The sequence below is a fragment of the Esox lucius genome, chromosome 21 (assembly GCF_011004845.1).
Source record: "Esox lucius isolate fEsoLuc1 chromosome 21, fEsoLuc1.pri, whole genome shotgun sequence".
NCBI classification, from domain to species: Eukaryota; Metazoa; Chordata; class Actinopteri; order Esociformes; family Esocidae; genus Esox; species Esox lucius.
The window spans coordinates 14,765,978-14,787,130 of record NC_047589.1 but is presented as its reverse complement, the minus strand read 5'-3'; the positions used below and the strand labels follow the sequence as shown (position 1 = coordinate 14,787,130).

The window sequence follows — 21,153 nt, the reverse complement described above, 5'->3', positions numbered from 1 at the left end:
CCGTTGTTTGGAATCACTGTTGATAGCGCAATGAATCATTGATGTGCTGACCAGACGAAAAAACGGACAGATTTTCTGTTGGCCTACACTTTGCGAAATCCCTTGATAGCTACGATGAAGACTGCAGTAGAGTAAAGCTGCCTTTTGAGGCCAACAAGAGGTTCATATGGAGTGATGTGGACAGGAGAGGAGCGGATGCTTTCTAAATTTGAATAGCTCTCTTTACTGCTTTCTATATTTTAGAAGCGAAGATCAGAATGGAGAGATGAGAGGAGAGAAGCGAAGGCTTTCCATAAGAAAGTGAATCTCCCTTCTGCCATGTCCCTCGTCTTCCTTCCCGGCTGCTCAGTGTTTGCTGAAACTCAGAGAACAGTGAATTCCTGTGTGACAGCCCGTGCAGTCCTGATATGGTGTGGAGACGTGGAGGGGTGGGGGAAATATTCGGGGAATGCCTTCTGAAGAAGGCCGACTCTTTGTGGTGGGCGAAGAAGCAGTGGAGAGAGTCAGTCAGTAAGAGAGTGAAAGCTTCAGCTCGCCTCACACACACACACACACACACACACACAACGCCTCAGAATAGAGCTCCCCACTCACTCCCCTCTCCACAGATACTGACTGTGACTGGCCGTAACTCTAGGCTTGAAAAAGCAGCCTTTCTCTCTCTAATTATGACCCCCTCCCGTCTCCTGTCGAGTAGCCCCCTGGAAGAGGCACATACCCTGCTGGGTGGACCAACACTCTCCGCTGTGGCCTGAGACAATACACATCCTGCCCCTCCGCCCTCCGCCTGCCCTGCCGGGCATTCCTCCTGGCTAGCCCGGCTGGTGTACAGGCTTGCATCCCAAATGGGAACCTTTTCACTTTAGACAAGGCCCCATAGGGCTCAGGTCAAACGCAGTGGACTTTGTAGTGAATAGGGTGCCATTTGTTACGCAAACCTAGAGTAGAGACCTGAGTTTTATTTTGTGTTTTTTGGTTTGTTTTTTTAAGCAGAGGAAAGGGGAATATATGACTCCTACTGGTTCTAGAGAGTTCTCTTTTCATGCAGGTCTTTTTGTTAAGCGTGAATCCTAAGACACTGACTGAGCTACAGATTGATGACACAACCACCGTGTTTAACAATGAAGGCCACCTGTTCCTCTGAGCTATTCAGAGGAGTGGAGGGGGTGTCGTGGAGAAAGGGTTTACGCCCTCACTGCCTGGGAATGCTTCCCCTGGCGGGCGCTGCCACGCCAACTCCACTGCGTGAATCGATCTGAATCGCCCTGACGGGGCTGTGGGAACCTGTGGGAGGCCTCTGTCCATGGAGAGGCTCCAACTCGAAGTGAAAGGGCCTCATAACTCTCCCCCAGAATCAAGGAGCGCTGACTCTCCCACTCGCCTCTACTCGCACGCCCTGGAGGTGTCCCAAATGGCACCCTATTCATGCACAACGTCAACCCCTATAAGACCCGGTCAGAAGTAGTGTACTGTGAATGGAATTGGCTTGTGACTTGGGATGCGATCCCCGCTCCGGTTTCCCTCCACAGCACACACGAGTGAGGCGTAACGGCGAGCTGGCTGAGTGATCGTCCGTCATTCGTCATCATGGAGGAATATAAGGCTGGAATGTAACGAGGGGCTTTCTCCTCGGTTGGCGCGGTCAGGCCTTTGAAAACGGGTCCAGCGTGACCTCTAAAGGCCGGGGGAAGAGGCCTGGGCTGACATCAATTGTCAAAAATACTAACAGCCTGCCTGACGGATTAGATTTCTAGTTGTTCATGGGTTGTTCTATTGGGTGAGAATGTGTCAGTGCAGCTTTATTTTGTAGACGATCAAAGCTGAGTCGGAGAAAACAAGCACATCCCCAAAACAAGACAAAACTCAGGGAGCAGCAGCATTCCTTCTTTTAACTAGGTGATTGACAATAGCGGCTGAAATTTCACACCTGGTAATTTTCCCTAACGTCCGTCTCTCCAGTGTTGTATCTTGGAGGAAGTACATTGTGTCTCAAATTACATTGCTACAGTAGCACCATTGATTACAGTTTGCTTCATAAGAGTGTTGTTAGTACTTGCTCGAAAATATCCCAAATCATGCCATGATAAAGAAAAGATGACCCAGGTTTTTAGGAATCTGTTCTAGAGCACTCGCCGTATACAGAGGCACCGTGGGTCAATCCTGTGACCGATTAAAAGAAGTGCAATTAGCATATCCCAGCAGATGGAAGCCCTGTCTAAACTAGAATGTCTCTGGGGTCATGTTTATGAGAGATTCACCTCTGTCAGGATTTGGAGGACAAAAGGCTGAAAAAGAGTGTGGCGTAGGAATCCTCTTGACTCTCTGTCTTTTCCTTTTCTCGCCCTCGCTATCTCTCTGTCCTTTCACATCTCTCTCATGTTACTCAAGGGGTGGTGGAAAGGTCCTCTGGCTAATGAGCAGGATTAAAGTGTGTGTGTGTGTGTGTGTGTGCGCGCGCGTGTGTGCGTGTGCGAGCTCCTGTGTGTGTGGCTGGGGTCTGGACTAGATGAGAGGGGTTTGCCGGTGGTGAAGTGTTCACCTTGGCCAGTGTTGGAAGGGCATCCTGATTGAAAAGCTTTCTCGCCGTGACATCTGCCATCCTCCCCGCCGCTCTGTCACCACTTTGATTCATGCGCGCGCGGCACACGCACAACCTCGACCGGGGAGGCGAGCCGCTCCTCTACCCGGCAGGAGGTAACTCCACTTCAGAGGAGAAGACGAAACAGGAGGAGGAGAACAGGAGGGGAAGATGAAACACGAGGAGAGGAGGGGGAAATGAAACTGAGGGGGGGTTGTGGTGGGTTAGATACAACTGGAGGAGATGGAGGAGGGGGAAAGAGAGGAGAAGGGGCTTCAGTTGGACGTTTTAAAACGGGCAGAACTGAAGACCTGTAACACTGGTTCACAACCATATATCATGCGTCAGGTTTTATTTTGTTATAATTGGGGGGTTGTGCTTGTTCACCAAGGATGGAGGAATGACTATCTTGAGTTTTACTTGGCAGCGGTCTGTTTTGCTTCCCCCCTCCAGAGTAATGCCATCATCCCTGTACGGACATTTTTAGTGGAAGAAGTCGCAGCCCACACAGCCGAGAGATTTCTAGCAATATGCTTTTGCATTTTATCCAAAACAGACTCCCGGGAGAAGTGCTTTATGGAGCTTCAAGTCTCCGAGTGTCTCCCAAATAGCACCCTGTCCCCTAGCGGACTGCTTCTGATAAGAAGGTCTGAAGGTGTGCCCTATGTAAGGAGTAGTGTGCCATTTGAGACGTAAGGCATGATTAGAGGACATCGTGGTAATCTGGACGCAGATCTGTTGACTGTAATAAATTCATACTCATACATTTTCCTTCTGGAGAAAAAAAAGAAGCATTAAACGCTCAGGCCATAATTTATTTACTTGTTCTGTTTCCAAAGACACTGGCAATAGGAGCACCCACTCTCTATTCCTGCTCTATTTGGATAAGCATAATACGATTAGCAATAGGCTTTTTCCATAGTCAACGCTTCTCTATCCTCTCGGGTTTCCATGATCTAGATGGTTGTAAAAATGTCAAACGTTTTTCAGGCTGCGTGTGAAACAACAAACAGGGAAATAAAACAGGGGTAGTTATGAGATGTTGGTGGGCAGGGGAGGAGATTAGTAGAAAATGGTGCCTCACCATGTCTCCTTTCCCTCCTTTCTTCTTCATCCACCCTCCTAGACCCCAGGGGAACGACTGAACTCAGCAGTGTTCTGTTTGAACTGACTATGCCTATTGGAGGTTGTCGAGGCCTCATCGTTGATGAGGCGAGTTAAAGCTCCGGAGTCTTTGGCGTCTTTAATACACCATGTCCGGTCCTGTCAGCCATGTTTAGTTTAGTGGCGTAGCCCAGAATGGCCCTCTTGGGTTTGATTGATGAGCCCCGTTCCCCAGGTTCTCCGCTCCTCCCAGGCCTGTTTGTTGCCCTAAACCCTCAGAGTTTAGTGATCCACGGGGGGGGGCAGAGGGTGGACGACCCCAGGCACGTTATATACAGCCCTGTTGGGCCCACGATGGGAGCCACATAAACCCCCCGAGGCTGTCCTTCCAGCCTCACCACGGAGAGCCTCTGAAGCCATGTGGGTTTGTTTTGCAGTAGCTAAAACAATCTCAGGCCTTTTGGAATTGTTCCGCGGTCTGTGGTTCTCCGTCCACCTGCATGTTTGGGATCCCTGTGGGGCGTTCCCCCCCCCCCCGGCCCTCAGTTCCCAGCTCTCAGTTTGTGTGCGTTTCCATGCGTTTATTTATTTTGGTTCGTACGCGTGTGTTTGCGTGTGTTTGCGTGTGTTTGCGTGTGCTTGCGTGTGCTTGCGTGTGTTTGCGTGTGTTTGCGTGTGTTTGCGTGTGCGGGTTTACTGCATGCGGGAGGCAATGGCCAATCATCTGGTGATGGATTCCAGTGCAGCCGTCCGTCCTCTGAGTTAGAGCTACTCAACAAGGCGCGGTTCTGTCTGCCTTCCTATTCTCTGTAAACCAACAAAGCTACCACCTTTTTCTCGCGGCGTAATTGCATTACCTGAATGAATGTAGCCCATCTACACTGTATGTGACCCTTTGAGATCCATTTCAGTTTCACTGCGTGGCGCTGGTGGCTGCCATGTTCCCCAACCCCACCTCCACGCCACTCATTCTCCTACACGCCTCCGGGGACATTCCCTATGTAGTGCATAACTTTTGACCAGGAAGAGGGTTCAGGTTTAGGACACAAGTGTGGACGGGAGGCAGAGGCCGCTAATTACCAGACGGATGAGCTCCACGTTGGCAGCCTGGGAGGGTGTTCAATGTGCATGTAAGGAGGTCAGTTAATTCGTCCTCCAAAAACTTGGCAGGGTTCGTTACGCTGGCCCGTCGTAAAAAAACAACGCGTTGATCAGCCCCGGGCAGCGGGTGAAACACTGGCCGATGCCAACCCCTCCGTACCCCCTGCACTCTGCCCGGGCCCTCTGCCCACTGCCCACACGCGTTGTTGCGCTGTTGTGGTTGTTGAAGAGATGCACTGCTTGGCCCTTCGCCCGCTCAGCCCTCACAGCACGGCCCGTTTTGGCTTCCCGAATCACCTCGTCGTTAAAAAGAGGAAGTCCAATGAAGTGTGAGCGAAAGGGAGATTGGGTTGAAAAAGAGGGCGACGGTGAGGTAAGCCCGCGTGGAGAGGTGAATGACATCACCACGCCAGGCGGGCATGAGGATATGCGTCCCTGGCGAACAGAGACACACGTGGGGGAGTGCTCCTAGAGGTGTGTCCGTGCCCAACCCTGCCCATCCTCTCCCGTTCCCTGTCAAGAGAAATGGCCACCAGCCGGTGGGTGCGTTTATGTTATGAGATGAAAGTGCAGCCTGCTTCAAATCCCTTGTCCTCCCCTGCTTCCGTCTGTCCAGCTCCTGCTCCGTGATTTAGTTGGTTATTCAGTGTCACAGACCCTGAGTTAATGTTATCTTGCATTTCCTAGAAAAACCAGCTTCTGGGTTATTCATCAACAGCTCGGTAGCAACCTGAATATTCATAACAACATTGTTTTACAAACATGCATGGAAACTCTGCTATGTTGTAGCCTAGCTAAGTGATTTCATTTCAGGAGCTGACTTAAAAAAAAAAAAGTGAAAGTGCAACCTGCTTCAAATCCATTGTCCTCCGCTGCTTCCGTCTGTCCAGCTCTCCCAGCCCGCGCTCCTCTGATTCTGGTGCAGGGCAGCGGGGGCCTGGCTCTCCTTAACCCCCCCGGGGGTTCTTCTGTACCGGTCCTACGGGACGGAGAGGAAGAGCAGCTGGAGGGTTAGGAGGTGAGAGACGGATGGGCCTTTTAATTGAATAAGTCCCAGTGCAGTTATTACTACTGCCCCCTAGGCCCCTAGTCAGTGCGGAGCTGGATGAAAGAACCAGGGGACTGATGGGAGAGAGAAGAGGCAGGTTAGGCTTAGGCCTCTTTTGCCTGCTTTCCTCTGATCCTGCACTTGTGTGTTTCATATTGTCATCCATTATCTTTCAGTACTACTTCCACTAAATCTCGTTCTACATTTCCTCTTTTTCTGTTGTTCTACATATCCTCTTTCTTTCTCTCTCCCTGTCATCTCCCACTCCCTTTTCCTGTCCTTTTTCTTTCCGTTATTGTCAAGAGGAACGCCTGGAAACAGCCCCCAAAGGCTTTACCTCTGTTTGACCCCGTTCTCCCCCCCCGTCCCCCCGTCCCCCCCCTACACTCCCACCACCCTTAGAATCTACTGGGCAGAATATGCACAGCTCATTACTCATGGGGAAAGAAGAATGCTCACAGCAGTCAATAAATTGGCCATGTAGTTTGAACATTATTTGCTCTTTGAGTGTGTGTGATTTATTTGTTTTTACTATTTAAACATTTGTATTTTTTATTTTTGACTTATATCCTGCTCGTAGCGCTGTCTGTCCTATAAATCAGATGTCATACTGTACTCTTCTCTGATCTAACTTTAGTTCCACACAAAGTTCAGTGGGTCAAAAACCACATTGTTTACAGCAAACCAAATTTTTACTGTCTTCCTACTCAACGCTTAATTTCTTTCAAAATTTGTAAGGGCTTCATCATACCACTTATAATACTGTACTGTACATCATCTTAATCATAACCAAATGGATGACCTGGATAGTATTTCTTCAGGATTATTATGATCGGTATGGTACAGTATTTCTTCAGGATTATTATAATCAGTATGGTACAGTATTTCTTCAGGATTATTATAATCTGTATGGTACAGTATTTCTTCAGGATTCTTATAATTTGTATGGTACATTATTTTTTCAGGATTATTAAAATCTGTATGGTACTGTATTCATTCAGGGAACATACATCCACTTCCTAAACTCTTCCTGTATGAGGGTGACCCCAGGATAACCCTGTATCTCCACTCTGTGATTGGCTCGCAGCAACGCAAAGGGGGACATTGGGTCTGGTTTAATTACCAGAGATATGGGTCAATGACAGTTGTGTGTTGTGAAACGGCAGCCCTTCGTTCATGATTCGTGCCGTGGAGCTCGAGTTAGATGTAGTCAGGACTGGCCACGAGAGGAGCTCGGACAACTGGGCATTCAATGGAAGGCTGTGTCTGCCCTGTCCTGCCGCAGAGCACTCATCCTTTCATCCTCCATCTCGTCACCCTTCGTTCCCTTCATTCCTTCGTCCCTCCGTGCACCTTTTTTTTTACCTGTGACTTCTCATCGTTGTAACAAAAGCCCAGCCAGCTGCAATCTGAGGCTACGAAATAGCACCTTATGGGGAGACTCTATCTCCTCTCTTCTGTCATCAGGTCACTCAGATATCAAGGTGGGACAAATGGGAGCTGTTCCCTCTAAATGGGCTCCCTGTCAGAGACGATATGAGGACCTGCTACTCAGCCCGGCTCGGTGACTTCACATTATTGTCTTCTGAGATTTCATTTGTCCACTGTACCCTCTTTTTTATTTTCCAATTTCTGCTTTTGTCTCTGTCTTTTTTTCCAGGTTGATAGTGTATTGTGTTAACTTGGGAATTGGATCTGCGGTGCAGGTTTTACAGTGAAGGCCACATTGTGTTTGCGAGACATAAGGCTAGATGTCAGCATGTTGGGGTTGTTCCGTGATTTAGTTGGTTATTCAGTGTCACAGACACTGAGTTAATGTTATCTTGCATTTCCTAGAAAACCAGCTTCTGGGTTATTCATCAACAGCTCGGTAACAACCTGAATATTCATAACAACATTATTTTACAAATATGCATGGAAACTCTGCTATATTGTAGCCTAGCTAAGTGATTTCATTTCAGGAGCTGACTTGGAAAATAAAAAAGTCCAAAATGCATATTTCCTTCTGCCCTGGGCGATTAGCTAATTAATTGTGGTTATTCATTCCTGCTTTATTCATGATAAATTGTATTATGGGGAAAAAAAAACTTGCTGTAGCACTTACCGCTTTCTCTTGACACTGTGCTACAATCGTTGCTTCCATTTGATGTTTAACACCATGAATAGAACAGAAAGATGAGGTATTATGTCAGGGAAGGAATAAACATGTTTGATTTTACTTTGACTTGTTTGTTTGCACTTTGACCTTTCTGTTTGCCTTTCGAATTTGAGCCTTTCTCCAAAGCACTCTGTACATTTAGAGATTCGAAGTTTGCATTAAGCTTTTTACCTGGGTTGATTTATGGCATAGCCTTGAATTTGCTTCTAGTTATTGTGTATCAGAATGTCATTCAGCACTCGAGGCAAGTCACATTCAGAGAGAACACCTACATCTGGCATGCAATTACCATCAAAACTAGGCCATCCTAGCTTATTATTCAAAAGCAGCTATATTGTAAACCATTTTATTTGTTACAAATTTTTGCGATAATTTCTTTGCCACTCAGCTTGTGTTATAACAACTGATGTTGTGACAGCAAATGTGACATTACACTGAACTGTTTTGGCCATCTGGACTCTCTGTAAAGCTTAGGGAGGAAATGTCAGCTGAACATACCTCATAGCTTACAAGAGGCTAATAAAAGAGCAAACACCAACCACCACATGAACCACAAGGACATGGGGTTTTTAAGAGGGCCAAACTTGCAGTAGGAGCGTGTGGGGTTGATTTCCATCCTTCCCCTCCCCTCTCTCCCCTTTCTTTCTTTCTTTCTTTCTTTCTCTCTCAGTATTTCTCTCTTAATATTTCTCATTCTCTGTCTTTCTCTCACGCTCCCTCTTTGCCTCCTCTCCCCTCCACTGCAGCCTGAGCCAGTTGAAGCAGGACAATCATGAATCCCCTGTGGCTACATTCTCTTCAGTCGGTCGGGCTCTCTCTCATATTTCCTAATAAAATATTATCGTGTTGTGTTGTGAGAATGAGAAGCAGTAATTGGGTCTAAATACCTAAATTAATTAATCAGTTTGTTGGGTAGAATGCAGGCAGGATCTCTCAACCGTGTCATTAGGGAAACCTAATGGATGGAGGCATGCTAGATCCATCAATGTTAATGATAATTACCAGGGTTTTTTTGTGCATGCAGCGAACATCGTGGAGGCTGCTGCTGCTTCAGAAAAGATGCAATTAGCTAAGCTGATCTGGTTGGGCTGAACTGATCTGGTTGGGCTGGGCTGATCTGATCTGGTTGGGCTGGGTAGATCTGGTTGGGCTGGGCTGGACTGATCTGGTTGGGCTGGACTGATCTGGCTGGGCTGGACTGATCTGGTTGGGTCGGGCAGGACTGATCTGGTTGGGCTGGGCTGATCCGGTTGGGTTGTGCTAGCCACAATGAGTGACGCCCAAATGCCTTGATGGAGGCAGCTGTTTCTGCCTTTAGGTGGGGAGGCTCTGTCCATGTGGAGCGCTACAGGGAGTAAAGGACCATGATCCTGCTGCTTTCCCTGCCTTCTAACCCAGCCTTCTCTGCTGAACACTTTGGTTGTAATCAATTGGCTTCTGAATTGTGCTGTGGGTGGTGGCTTTTACCACTGGGTGGGTCCCCCCCCCAACACACACACACACATACACACCCAAACAAATGCACACACAGTCTCACTCACTCAACACCGTTTCTAAGGGAACTTGATTAGGCACTAATCTCTCCTGAATCTCTCCCGTTGGCTCTGTGCAAGACTGGAGGAGGGAAGAAGCTATAAAAAGCAGCTGATTGCTTGAGACACCCTTGATGTCCCACGTCCAAGTTTCCATTTCGGCTCAGTGAACTGTGGGTCTTTCCTACTCAGCGCTCTGTGCTGCTCGGCAGTCTGAAATCTGAAATGAGTGTGTGCTTTTATTTCAGGACGTTTCAATGTAGCCCACCCTGCTGATTTCTTGTTTGTCCGACTCGGTGACTGACGGGCCTGACGTAGGCTGCGGGGGGGGGGGGGGGGGGTGTCGAGAGGTCGTGGGGGGTGAGGAGAGCGGGAGGACAAGGGAATAGAGGTAGAGAAGGTGGGGAGGGGGAGGAGAAGTAGCGATGGGTGAGGGGGAGGGAAGACTATTATTATAGTTGTGGGTTATTGAATGTCACATGCTGGAGGAAGGCCGAGGAGGAACTGTATGTCCCCCCACAGGCTCAGAGAAAGGAGAGAAAGGGATAAACCTGTCTGGGCCGGCGGCCTCCTTGTACAAACGGTAATGATGTTAGGCTCCGGTCCTAAGTGACAGTTTGATAGCCCTGACGTTTAGCTTGCACTTGGGCAAGATTTTAGATCTCAGAGCTCAGATTTCTTGACAGCTGACAACAGGCTTTTCCTGTAAAGCCCATTTAGGCCTCTATGAGTATGTCTGAAATGGGACCATATTTCTTATATGGTTCACTACCTTTGACCAGGGACTCGTAGGGATTTTGTCGAAAGTAGTACACTATCTACAGAATAGGGTGCAATTTGGAATGCCGGCTGCTAAGCTGTGTCAGACATGTTCTGTTTTTTGGGCTTCTCTACTTTGATTTGTTTATCTCTGGGATGCATTGAAATGTGTTGGGTTGGCGTGACGCTGGCGTGATCGCAAGCTAGTGACCAGTTTAGAAAGAGAACCAGCAGGGATCTGATTCGGAGTCCATCCCAAATAGTGCCCTTTTCCCTAAACTGCATTGCCCTTCTTGTCAAAACTAGTGTACTACATAGTGAACTCCATTTGGAGTGCCTCTGTTTTGACACACTTCAACCAAGGCGGGGACCATAAAAGAACATTGTTTCACAGCTTTCCAGGAGGTCATGGACTTTCATAAGCAGGTCCCTTTTCTGGGTTTATAAATGGACCTGCTTAAGGAACTGTGACCTGCTGCCCCACCTTCCTCCTTTACCTGGATCCTGTTCCATCTATCACAACATCTTCTATCCATTCAGATAGAGTTACAGAGAGACAATGGGAGAGCTCAAGGCATTTAGAACTTTGTTATATTGTTAGCCTGTGGTTCATTGCCTCCTCTTCAGCTGTGTGAGGTGAGCTAATGTTCCCGTTTGACACTGCAGGATTGCTTTCTCTCCCGGCAGTACCAAGGCAGGGAAATACATTTGGAAGCGCTGAAGCGAACGTCGGGGAGAATTAGATTCATCCCTTTTTGCTTTTAATTTCCCCTCTGGATTGGCAGACCATTTTCACCATTAGCTGTGTGTGCGTGTGTGTGTGTGTGCGCGTGTGTGTGCGCATGTGTGTGCGTGTGTGTCTGTGCACGTGTGTCTGGGCGCGTGTGTGTGCGCGTGTGTGTGTGCGCGTGTGTGTGTGCATTTGTGTGCGCGCGTGTGCGCGTGTGTGTCTGTGCGCGTGTGCGTGCGCGTGTGTGCGTGCGCGCGTGTGTGCGTGTGGCCCACCCAGGCTGGAATGGAGCAGACAGATTAATGATTGTCATGGTGAGGACATGGATCACATTGGCTAGGAGAAAGAAAATAACAACAACAACTCCACACAACAAATGATGATGGCGTCTCTGTGAGTGGATCCTCATTTAACCTGCCAGGGCCTGAGGACACCGGTGATGAGTGGGGGACTTCATAATTAGGCCACCACCTCCATGATGACAATGGCATCCAGTGCTCTGCCTTTCAAGGGTGTCTGTCTGTCTGTCGGTCTGACCTTGCCCTTTGCTTCTGCCGTGAGGTTTAAAGTTGCCAGTCCTCAGTCATCCTAGAGGGCTCCCAAAACAGCCACACACACTCGACACGAAGCAGAAGATTCAGACATTGTTAAAGCCATGACCGGCCGCCCTTTCCCTTAGGGTTCCTTCCTTAGTTCATTCCATCCTTCCATCTGCATCCTCTCTCCCACTGAGTTTATTAAGTCCATCCGAGGCGGCCGATGATGTGCCGGAGTAAAAATGCAATAAACAGGTTTTGGAGGTGCTTACAGTTTGTGTGTTATGGGGGGAGTGGGAGGCTTCTAGCTTTCTCTTTACAGTGGGGAGTAGGACTAGAGGGGGTTCTGCTTAGAAACAGGTTTACTTGAAGCAGACACACAAGACTCCCAGATGGGTCCGCAGCCTTTCCCCCTCTTTCTATGCTGGAGCATCGCCGCAAACTTTTCTTTGTTTTGTTTTTTTCTGCCTGGCCGCCCGCTCAGGTTTGCCCGGTGGAGGGCGAGGTGAGTGGGGGAACGCGGAGCCAGAGACACACTGAGCCAGAGACACACTGAGCCAGGGACACACTGAGCCAGAGGCACTGAGGTGAATTATAAGTTTGGGGATAGACCAGAACAGTGCAGCGAAAGATTGATTGCCACTCTACGCTGCAAGCCGTGTATCATACGTGGTCCACGCTGTCCACGGACCCTCACATCGGCTCACACAAGATAGGTTCCAGCGGGTTGACTTGCTAATTTATACAGCGGAGAGAAATGGCTCTGTCCGATCTCCTCATATCATGTCATAAGCTCCACACTCCCTGGAAGCTATGTGCTGCATTAAGCCATGTTATGGTACACATGTTCTTTCTATGGGTTTAACCAGCTGTGTCTAAAATGTAGTTATTTTTATTTAAGCCCTGGAGGAACTGCGTCCCATATCGCACCCTGGCCCTTATATAGTACACTTCTATTGACCACAGCCCATAGGACCATATAGGGAGTAGAGGTCCATTTGGGATGCAAGGTGACATCAGACAGGATAGAAACCTGATCTATCTTGAAGTGTTTAAATGGGATAATGGGTGCCTTCACGGTCATTGTGTTGTAAAGGACGGGGAATGACACCGTAAACCGCCGGATCCCTGCGTTAAATGTACCATGACGTACGAACACGGTGCGACCGCGCAGTCCCTTGTTTTTATTTTGTCTAATTTTTTACATATCTAGGTACATGTCACACTGATGAAGTAGCCCTGTGAAACAGGGTCTTATTTGTCCAAGCCAACCGTCACAGAGGCTGTTGCCACAGCTGGTCCTGAAAGCTGAAAGGAAGAGGGCTGGGTCACGCCTGGGGAGGGAAGAGGCCAAACAGACCCTAACAAACACACACACACACACACAGCTCATTAAGACTGAAACATACTGTAGCCGCACCACAGCCTGGCCCTAAAGAACGACCAAGTGGTCAGCCGGAGGTCGACATAAGCCGATGACCGCAGCACACCACGGTCTTAAGTGGTCCAGGGTACCAAGGATCCTCCACCTCAGTCCTCAGCACCCAGTTCTCCCGTTCTCCCAGCTGTCCTAACCCCATCGTAACGTCCCTGTCAACCTGGTTTGCCACCCCCCCCCCCCCCCGCCACGGTGCCCGTGGATCCTTCCATAACAAAAAAAGACCCTCCTTCAGAATTTTATTCAGGCCGTGTGGAGTGAACCATGTCCAGGGATCGGACGGGGGTGGGAGGTGTGGAGGGGGAGCGCGTGGATACCTGTCTCCCCGACATTCACACTCTAAATCATGGGCTGCGTAAATGCTGTGCGCCTTAACTGAAGTTCCGTGTCTTCAGTGCGGGAACATTGTGTTTTGACAGTCATCCAGGGATCAGGTTATACCATGGCAGAGAAACAGGACCGCCATAGAATGCCTGGGAGGCACATATTCTAGTGTGTGTGCGTGTGTGTGATTGAGTTCACGCACGTGCACGTTCGAAGGGGTGAGCACGTGACTGTTTTTGGGTGCACGTGTGCGCTAGGCTTCACTGGCTGGCTTGGTTTGTGTTTTTCTAATGGCAGACAGTAATGAGGAGGCAGAAGACAGCGGGCTATGAGGCTGGAGTAGTGAATACATTAGATAAGTGCCCCACTGAGCTCAATTCATTGGCAACGGGCGTCATGGGTGATTAAATACCATGGAAACCTGAACCCACACTGTTGCCCTGCAGCACTCTACCTGCCAATCACAATGTAAACAAATCCTGGAAGATTCGCCTCTCGTGCACAGCAGCCTCACACGGACAGGCTACGCGTGTACGCAGAAACCCGTTCCCCCTCATCCCTGATCACCCCGGGCTGCGTTCGGTTTGGGTGGGGGGTCTGTCTGTCCAGGATCCCGTTGCGTTACCCGCCTGTATACCAAAGGCCATTTCCTCTGCCGTTCTCTAAGCTTCGTGCTGACTCAATTAGTCAGTTCCTCACGTCAATAGCCCAGGGTTCGACATTCCATTTGAGTAGGATGTGGGACGTGTGTGGGTGTGTGTGGGTATGAGCTACAGGCTGATTTAGTTAACAGCTATGTCTGGTCCTCTCTCTCTACCTGACCACAAAAACTATAATGTGATCACTGACCCACACGCACACACACATACACGCATACGCACACACAATTACAGTATATATACTGCATATAGACAGTTTGACTGGGTTTGTTGCTATCTTTTGAGTCAGGCTGTGGTGAAAGGTGACAGCCACACATTGGCAGAGACAGGTCCGACACACTCCAGGAGCCTGACTGGAGCTGTCTTATGTAAAGACCAGCTAGGACCCATTGTTCTAGAATCTCTGCAGTGTCTGCATTCTCTGGGCAACAGCGTCAACGATCTGCCACGTTAGGGAGAATATGAACCTGGACACCTGTTTGTTGGCTTTATCCATTAAACCTCATTACTTCTGGAGCCGGTTGTCACTGAGTTAGGGAGGAGCAGCTATCACAACATCAACGCGATTTTAGTTAAATCATTTCTTACTTAGCGTCTGTGTTTGAACAAGCTAATAAATACCTCAGTGGAGCTGCCATGCGTTCACCGACGCAACAAAGGGTTATTTATAGAGACGCCGTCTCTATTATTCTCTATGGGCACCTGTTAAATGTGTCGGCGACATAAGCTAGTGTGGTTTGGGTTGCGGTCACGTTTGTGTGGGTAAAATATGTGCTGTTCATCACATCTGACACGTTGTTCTGTGTCCCGTGTCCAGGTACGACTATGTGGAGGTGCGTGATGGAGTGGATGAGAGTGGTCAGCTGGTTGGAAAGTACTGCGGGAAGATCGCCCCGTCGCCCGTGGTGTCGTCCGGGAACCAGCTCTTCATCAAGTTTGTTTCCGACTACGAGACCCACGGAGCTGGCTTCTCCATCCGCTACGAGGTTTTCAAAACGGGTGAGGTGACGAATGATGATTAACGCACAACCACAAACCGATGAATCGTTTCCAGCATATGTTCTGTATGTGTCTGTAGCGGCGTAATGTCTTTTATGTCCTCGTGAAACTGACTGTTGCAGTCACGGACATATGCTGACAGCTTCCTGTTTGTGTGTTGCTCCAGTATCATGGTTGGGTGGCGAAAGTGAATCACAAACAGTTTCTGGGACGTGATTGAAGGAAATGCTTCACACTCATTCATCTGGAAAGTTGCCCACGCAGACCATACGAACAAATAATAAAGAAGTACCTTCCTTGACAGTGAATTCCCCTGAAGAAAAAGCACAGCCACGTCCTGCTGAACGAAAAGCAATGGTGTTTACCCAAATACACTCGGGGGGGGTGTTCTTCCTCCTTATCTGAAGACACAACAAGAGGCAGAGCTTCCTGCTCTCTCCCTGGCTTCCTGTGGATATGATTGACCAGGGATGAGAGGAGAACCCTTAACATTGAGTGAATGGGAGGGAGTAAAGGGAGGGAGGGAGGGGCACAGACAGGTGTACCAGAGTGCAGACACCACTCTGATTAATTAACCCTCTGCTAGTCTGTGGTTTGACCCGGAGAGACACAAAAAGTGAATGAAATGGAAATGAATGCCCTCTTTTTAATTTCAGAAGTGTGTGTGAATGTGTGCGAATGTGGGAGAATGGGATGTTTGTGTGTGTGTGTGTGTGTGTGTGTCTGAGGGGATGTCCCTTTGATCTGATGAAAATGTGCCCACACTACGCCAGCTGTGCCTTCTCGCACACTCCGAAAAAACGCACTTCACTGAAGTGCAGCATTCCCTCACGATCAAGCAGTCACATTTTGAGCAGCCCAGTTCTCTCTTGATGAGGTGTTTCCCCATTTCATTCATTAGATGATTAGAAATGAACCATGTTAGGGCCCGGGGGCTATGGAGGAGGGGAAGGGAAGTGCTGAATGTAGGGCGTTTACAATAATATGAAGAAACATGGATTTCCAGATGGTGGTTTTAGCGTGCGTGTGCTGGGTTGGACCAGGGCTGTGGAACGGGGTGGGGTGGACCTGGAACAGGCCCGGGACAGTGCGCCATCAGTGGGTTGATTCGCTCCAGGACCGTCCCCCCCTGCAGAGCTGAAACCGTCAGTGTGCCGTTGGTGACGGACGCAGAAGCTTGTTTGGATTTGAAAGCAGCCTCCTGTTTTGACTACAGCAGAGCTGGTGGACGCCAAGGCGGCGGCTCTGAGATCAGTCAGCCACTGTGTCCCAAGTGGCACCCTACTAAATGCACTACTCCTGACCCAGGCCAGTGGCGCTTGGGTCAGAAGTGGTGGGGAGGCTTATGTGAAGAGGGTCGCCATTTAAAGCGGATCCTGAGCGTCGTTGTTTTAGAGGGGCTGCTACCGGGCTGGTTGGTTGGGTTCTCCACAGTGGGATGGAGAGCATCATCAGACGTGTGAACTCAGTGATGAAACACACGTGTTGAGATTTGCGCTGGGATGGAAGGAATGCGGCATGTCTTAATCAGCCCATGTGGAAGAATGCTATGTGTACTGTACCTGTCTGTAAGGTCAGAGGACTGATTGAGAGAATGGGGGCTGGATTCTGTCAGCTGTCGATGAGGGGTCAAATATAGACGGGAAACAGGGGTACACACTTTTGCAAGCACACACACACACACACACACAACAACTCTGTCTCGGTCTCTCTCTCCCTGTGATGAACTTGGAGAACCGCCCGGGTCTCATCAGTAGTTTAGTCAGTAGAGCAGAGGAATGTCTAATTGGGAGAAAACTGTTTGTTTGCGGTCCTCCATCACCTTTCACACACACGCACACGCGCACACACACACACACACGCACCCACAAACACATATAAACACGCACCCTCTGTCTTTTCAATCCAGGGATCTTAATTAGCCCACGCTATTTATTTTATGGCCAGCAAATTGCCGTCCTCGCTCCACTGACCAAACCGTCCGAGGGAGGAGGCGGGGCGAGGGAGGAGGCGGGGCGAGGGAGGAAGGGAGGGAAAGAGGAGAGAAAATGATGAAAACATACAGACAGGAGGCACCGGGCCATCTTATGTTTGCCTCCACCAGGAAGTGAACACATTCTCTTCAAAACAGTATTTTAAACCGGGATGACGCCAAAGTCACCCCCCCTTAACCCACCAGGTCACCACACTACCTATTTAGCCCAGAGGTACTCCTAACGTCCACCTCTTTGAATTTCATAATACAGCCTTTCTCTCCGATTGCAATCCTCTACATTTCTCCTGTCGTCTTGACTGACTTGAAATCCTCCTCAAGTGTGTCTCTTTTTGAAAAGTTCCCTCTGGAAAAAAAAGGCATATGCTTCTGGTTAACGGCTCTCCAATTTGTTTTACGCTCAGAGCCACATCAAGCTTGGCGCTGGTCCCATTGAAGGGGACACAGAGACGGAGAGAGAAAAAGACAGAGAGAGAGTGAGAGAGGGGCAGGGATCCTGCCACTGTGGTCGCACTGCTGGAGGGGGCTCAGGGATGGATCTTGGTGAGAGGAGGAGGAGAGACGAGGGGGGAGGGTGAGGGCCAGAGGGAATGGGAGAAGTGAAGAGGGAGAGAAGGGGTGAGGGGTTCTCACACAGTGTCCGTAAGTGAAATGCCTCATCCTCAGTAGCCCCCCCCCCCACCTGAGCACTGTATCATGTGGCGTCTATACAGGCTCTTTTTACGAGGACACCTGTGTCAACATCTGGGCGGGGGGGGGGGGTTGGGGGGGGGGCACCGGGGCTGTTCGGCTTTCATCTGATGAGCACTCTGATGGGCACAGGTCACATCTGGAACCGGCACTCACCGTCATTCAGCTCGCATCGACACGCACGCACGCACGCACATTCGGAGACGTGGACCCCATGGAAACGTGGCCCCCAAACTCGCCGCCTTGTGGGAGCCCTGGTGGAGGCGAGGGCCCCTCATTCAGGCCCTGTCGCATCGGTCACTGACAATGTAGGGGGGAAATGATGTCATCAACAAGTTGACATGCTAAATACCATGTCGGGGTGCGAGAGTGTGTGTGTGTGTGTGTGCGTGTGTGTGTTCGTATGGATGAATGACACGCACCCCCTGCTTCAGGCTTTAGGTTCATATTTGATTATGTATCCAAGAGTTACCGGTAATTATCCAGGTCCCATTAAGCCTTCTGTCAAGCCAGCTACAAGAGAGGAAACGGCTAGCCAGTTACCAGGCGGACTGGGCTAATTATCAAGCAGACCGACACATGGAAAATAAACTGCAGTTATTAGCCCAGCAGACTTAGAACAACACCTCAGGACGTTAATGCCTGGGCCCCTAATAATACCAACATGACTAAGGGGGGCGGGGGGGAGTGAGGTAGCGAGAGTGGAAGGGAGAGGGGGTAAAAGAGTGGTCATGTTAAAGTGAAATTGATCGGGAAAAGGCCATCCAAATGATCTTCTTAAAAACGTCTCATGCTGTCGTTATTGGCAAAATAATAGGAAATAGGATTTTAGCAGTCAATCTTAACTAAAAAAAAAAAAGGATTTGTAAGGTGTTTCGAAGAAATGGTACATTGTAGTCTTAAGACTATGTCACAGTTTTCTTTGGGTTGGGTATATTTCAGTCCTGCCCACATGACTACAGTTGGAAGAAGTAGGCTAATCATCCATAAGGAGCGCAGCTGCACGGACCAATAGTAATGACTGGTGGTAAATTTGGTTTCACTTTGGATATATCTGTGGGGTTAGTTAGGGACTTTTAGTAGGCGAAATTACACACACTGAAAATTCAAATTCAAACCAACTTTGCCACAAGCGCACACCAGACGGTTTAATGTATTATTGTACTGTTTTTAAATCGTATATACCAGAGTTACTTTTTTTTTTTTACCACCGCATTGCTTGGTAGCCGATACACTAGCATTTCACTACACAAACAGCAACATCTGCTATTACAGTACTTGACTAATAAAACTAACACAGAAACTTTGAAGCTACTTGTGAAAATAATTTGGCTAGATCTTCCCACCTGTAAAGAGACCCACATTAAACCACATGCCCAAATCAACTAAGGTTGGAACCCAGCCATTGCCACTAGCATTTATATGAAGCAAGAAAACAAGGCTAAATCACCAAGTTCAAGTATCCTTTGAAGGCGTTCTCCACCCAATCGTTAAAAACACAATCTTATTGGCCACTGCTTCAGAAACAAATGTGTTAGAAAATGTTCAACGTGCACCAGTGTGTGTAGACGATGCCCACTGTAGAAGCCTAACGGAGGCCTGGGAATGTCCAAGCAAATGCTTAGCTCCTGTTCAAACTCGGCCTCCTAAATGGCGCCCTATTCCATTCACAGTGCACTACATTTAACTAGAAGCCCTGTGGGTCATGGATTCAAAGTAGTCCGCATATAGGGGAGTGTTTTTTTTTGGTGTATAGCGCTGTGTTTTTCGAGGCTGCAGTTTATTTCTGCATTCCCTCATAAATGATTTGGTTATTTTAAATCCCACATGGAGTGACGGTACTGTCTGCTCCCTCTCAGATAAAGTGATATGGAGCTTTCGGTGTGTGTTTTGTGTGTGCACGGTGGCAGCGGGCCGTGGCAGCTGGAAAAGCGCGGTGATGGGATGTGCTCGACTGAGCTTCACTCGGAGGAGTTGATTTCTTTCTCTGGGTGAAGGTCTTGCGTGTCTGCAGGCGCGTCTTGGATGTTGTTTCGATCCTCTCTCTCCGGTCAAATTGCCTGGACGGCTCGCGACGCAATTCGAAGACGCAACTAAAACAACAGCATCAGTAAAACTAGACTGAGGAAGATAGACAGGCCGACGCACAGACAGGGACAGTCAGGGGGTGTTGAGTCACCGCGTGGTAACACTGCCACATTATTTGTCTTCTGATGTTGGTCTCTCGTACACACACACACACACACACGCACGTTGTCCTAACAAGGTCACATTGTCCTTCTTTCACCATCCATGAAGGGGTTTTTGGTCCCCACAAGGAGAAGTGTAAGTGTACACACACACACACACACACACACACACACACTCACACGTGACTGTAGCACGTACATACCAAGCATTCAACACAAAGCACTGTTGGTAGAGAGACAGCTAGCAAATAGAGCCAAAGAAACTCTTAAAGGCCCGACCCCCTGTAGAGCCCAAGATAAATCTGTTGGCTGATTTTCTCTTCAGGAGAGATGGACCTTTCTGATCTTATTCTGTCCTGATCTCTTTTCTCTGCACCCATCATATTTTTAAAGACATCTTGCACAAAGGCACAAAATGGCCAGCAGTTTGCCCTTGCCTGTCTCTCTCTTCTCTGCGGCTGAATGAAACTAGAAAAAGGATAGCGGCGGTGATGAAAACATGTAATTATGGTACATAAAGAGAACTTAGCGGTGACAGGCAGACATGCTCTCCTGTTACCAACAGGGCTAAACCTTTATCTCTCCTTCTCCCTTTGATCCTGCTCAGAGATATAGCCCTGCCGTCCTACATCTGCCCGTGCTGGCCTGTCCTCACACGGGCAACAGCAACAGAGATATACAATCAGAAAGGATTCTGTATTCCTCCTTTTTTGGCGGACGGGCTAAATTATTTTCTTTCAGCCCGAATCTGCACTTGTCAAACGTGATGTGCTAACGGTGTATGACAGTGGTGACCGCATGAAACGCTTCTGTCAGACCGAGCTGAATTGTGGAGCTGTTCGTTCCTGGGTTAGTACATCCACTGTGAACACTGTAGCACAGTGTTGTCCTGTGCACTTAAGGAACGGGGGAGTGGTCTGTCCATGAAGTGGCTGGTTCTACCACACACACACGCACACACACACACATACAGATGCACACTGTGCTCTGAACTCCAGGGACCAGTCTGTTATGTGGAGTACCACAGAGTCTTGATGACCACATCCTAAGCCCTGATATTTTAGAGAATCTTAGTCTCTGGGATCTTAGTTTATTTAAGTTAGTTTTTTTTTAATGAAATGCCAGCCTGCTGTGTTGGCAATTGTAACACTAAATGCCGTCTACATTTACCAGTCTTCTTTTGGGTTTCAGGTTTTGTCTGACTGAGGCGAAGTGTGCCTGAGCGAGATGTCTGCAGATGACCAAATGGGGGGGTGAGGGGTGTGGGGGGGTCACTCCTTATGGATGGGGTACTGCCACATTCACTTAAGCCGCA

The 21,153-nt window shown here is 48.8% G+C and overlaps 1 protein-coding gene across 6 annotated transcripts in view; it reads left to right on the top strand.

The window, feature by feature from the left end:
• The window catches only part of nrp1a (neuropilin 1a), a 64,883-nt gene that overhangs the window by 6,998 nt on the left and 36,732 nt on the right, over positions 1–21,153 (top strand). For all 6 annotated transcript variants that reach the window (XM_013139578.4, XM_034289383.1, XM_020041916.3 and 3 more), the window contains one exon: positions 14,785–14,966. In XM_013139578.4, coding sequence (XP_012995032.1) covers positions 14,785–14,966 — 182 coding nt within the window. The remainder of the gene's footprint in view (positions 1–14,784; positions 14,967–21,153) is intronic.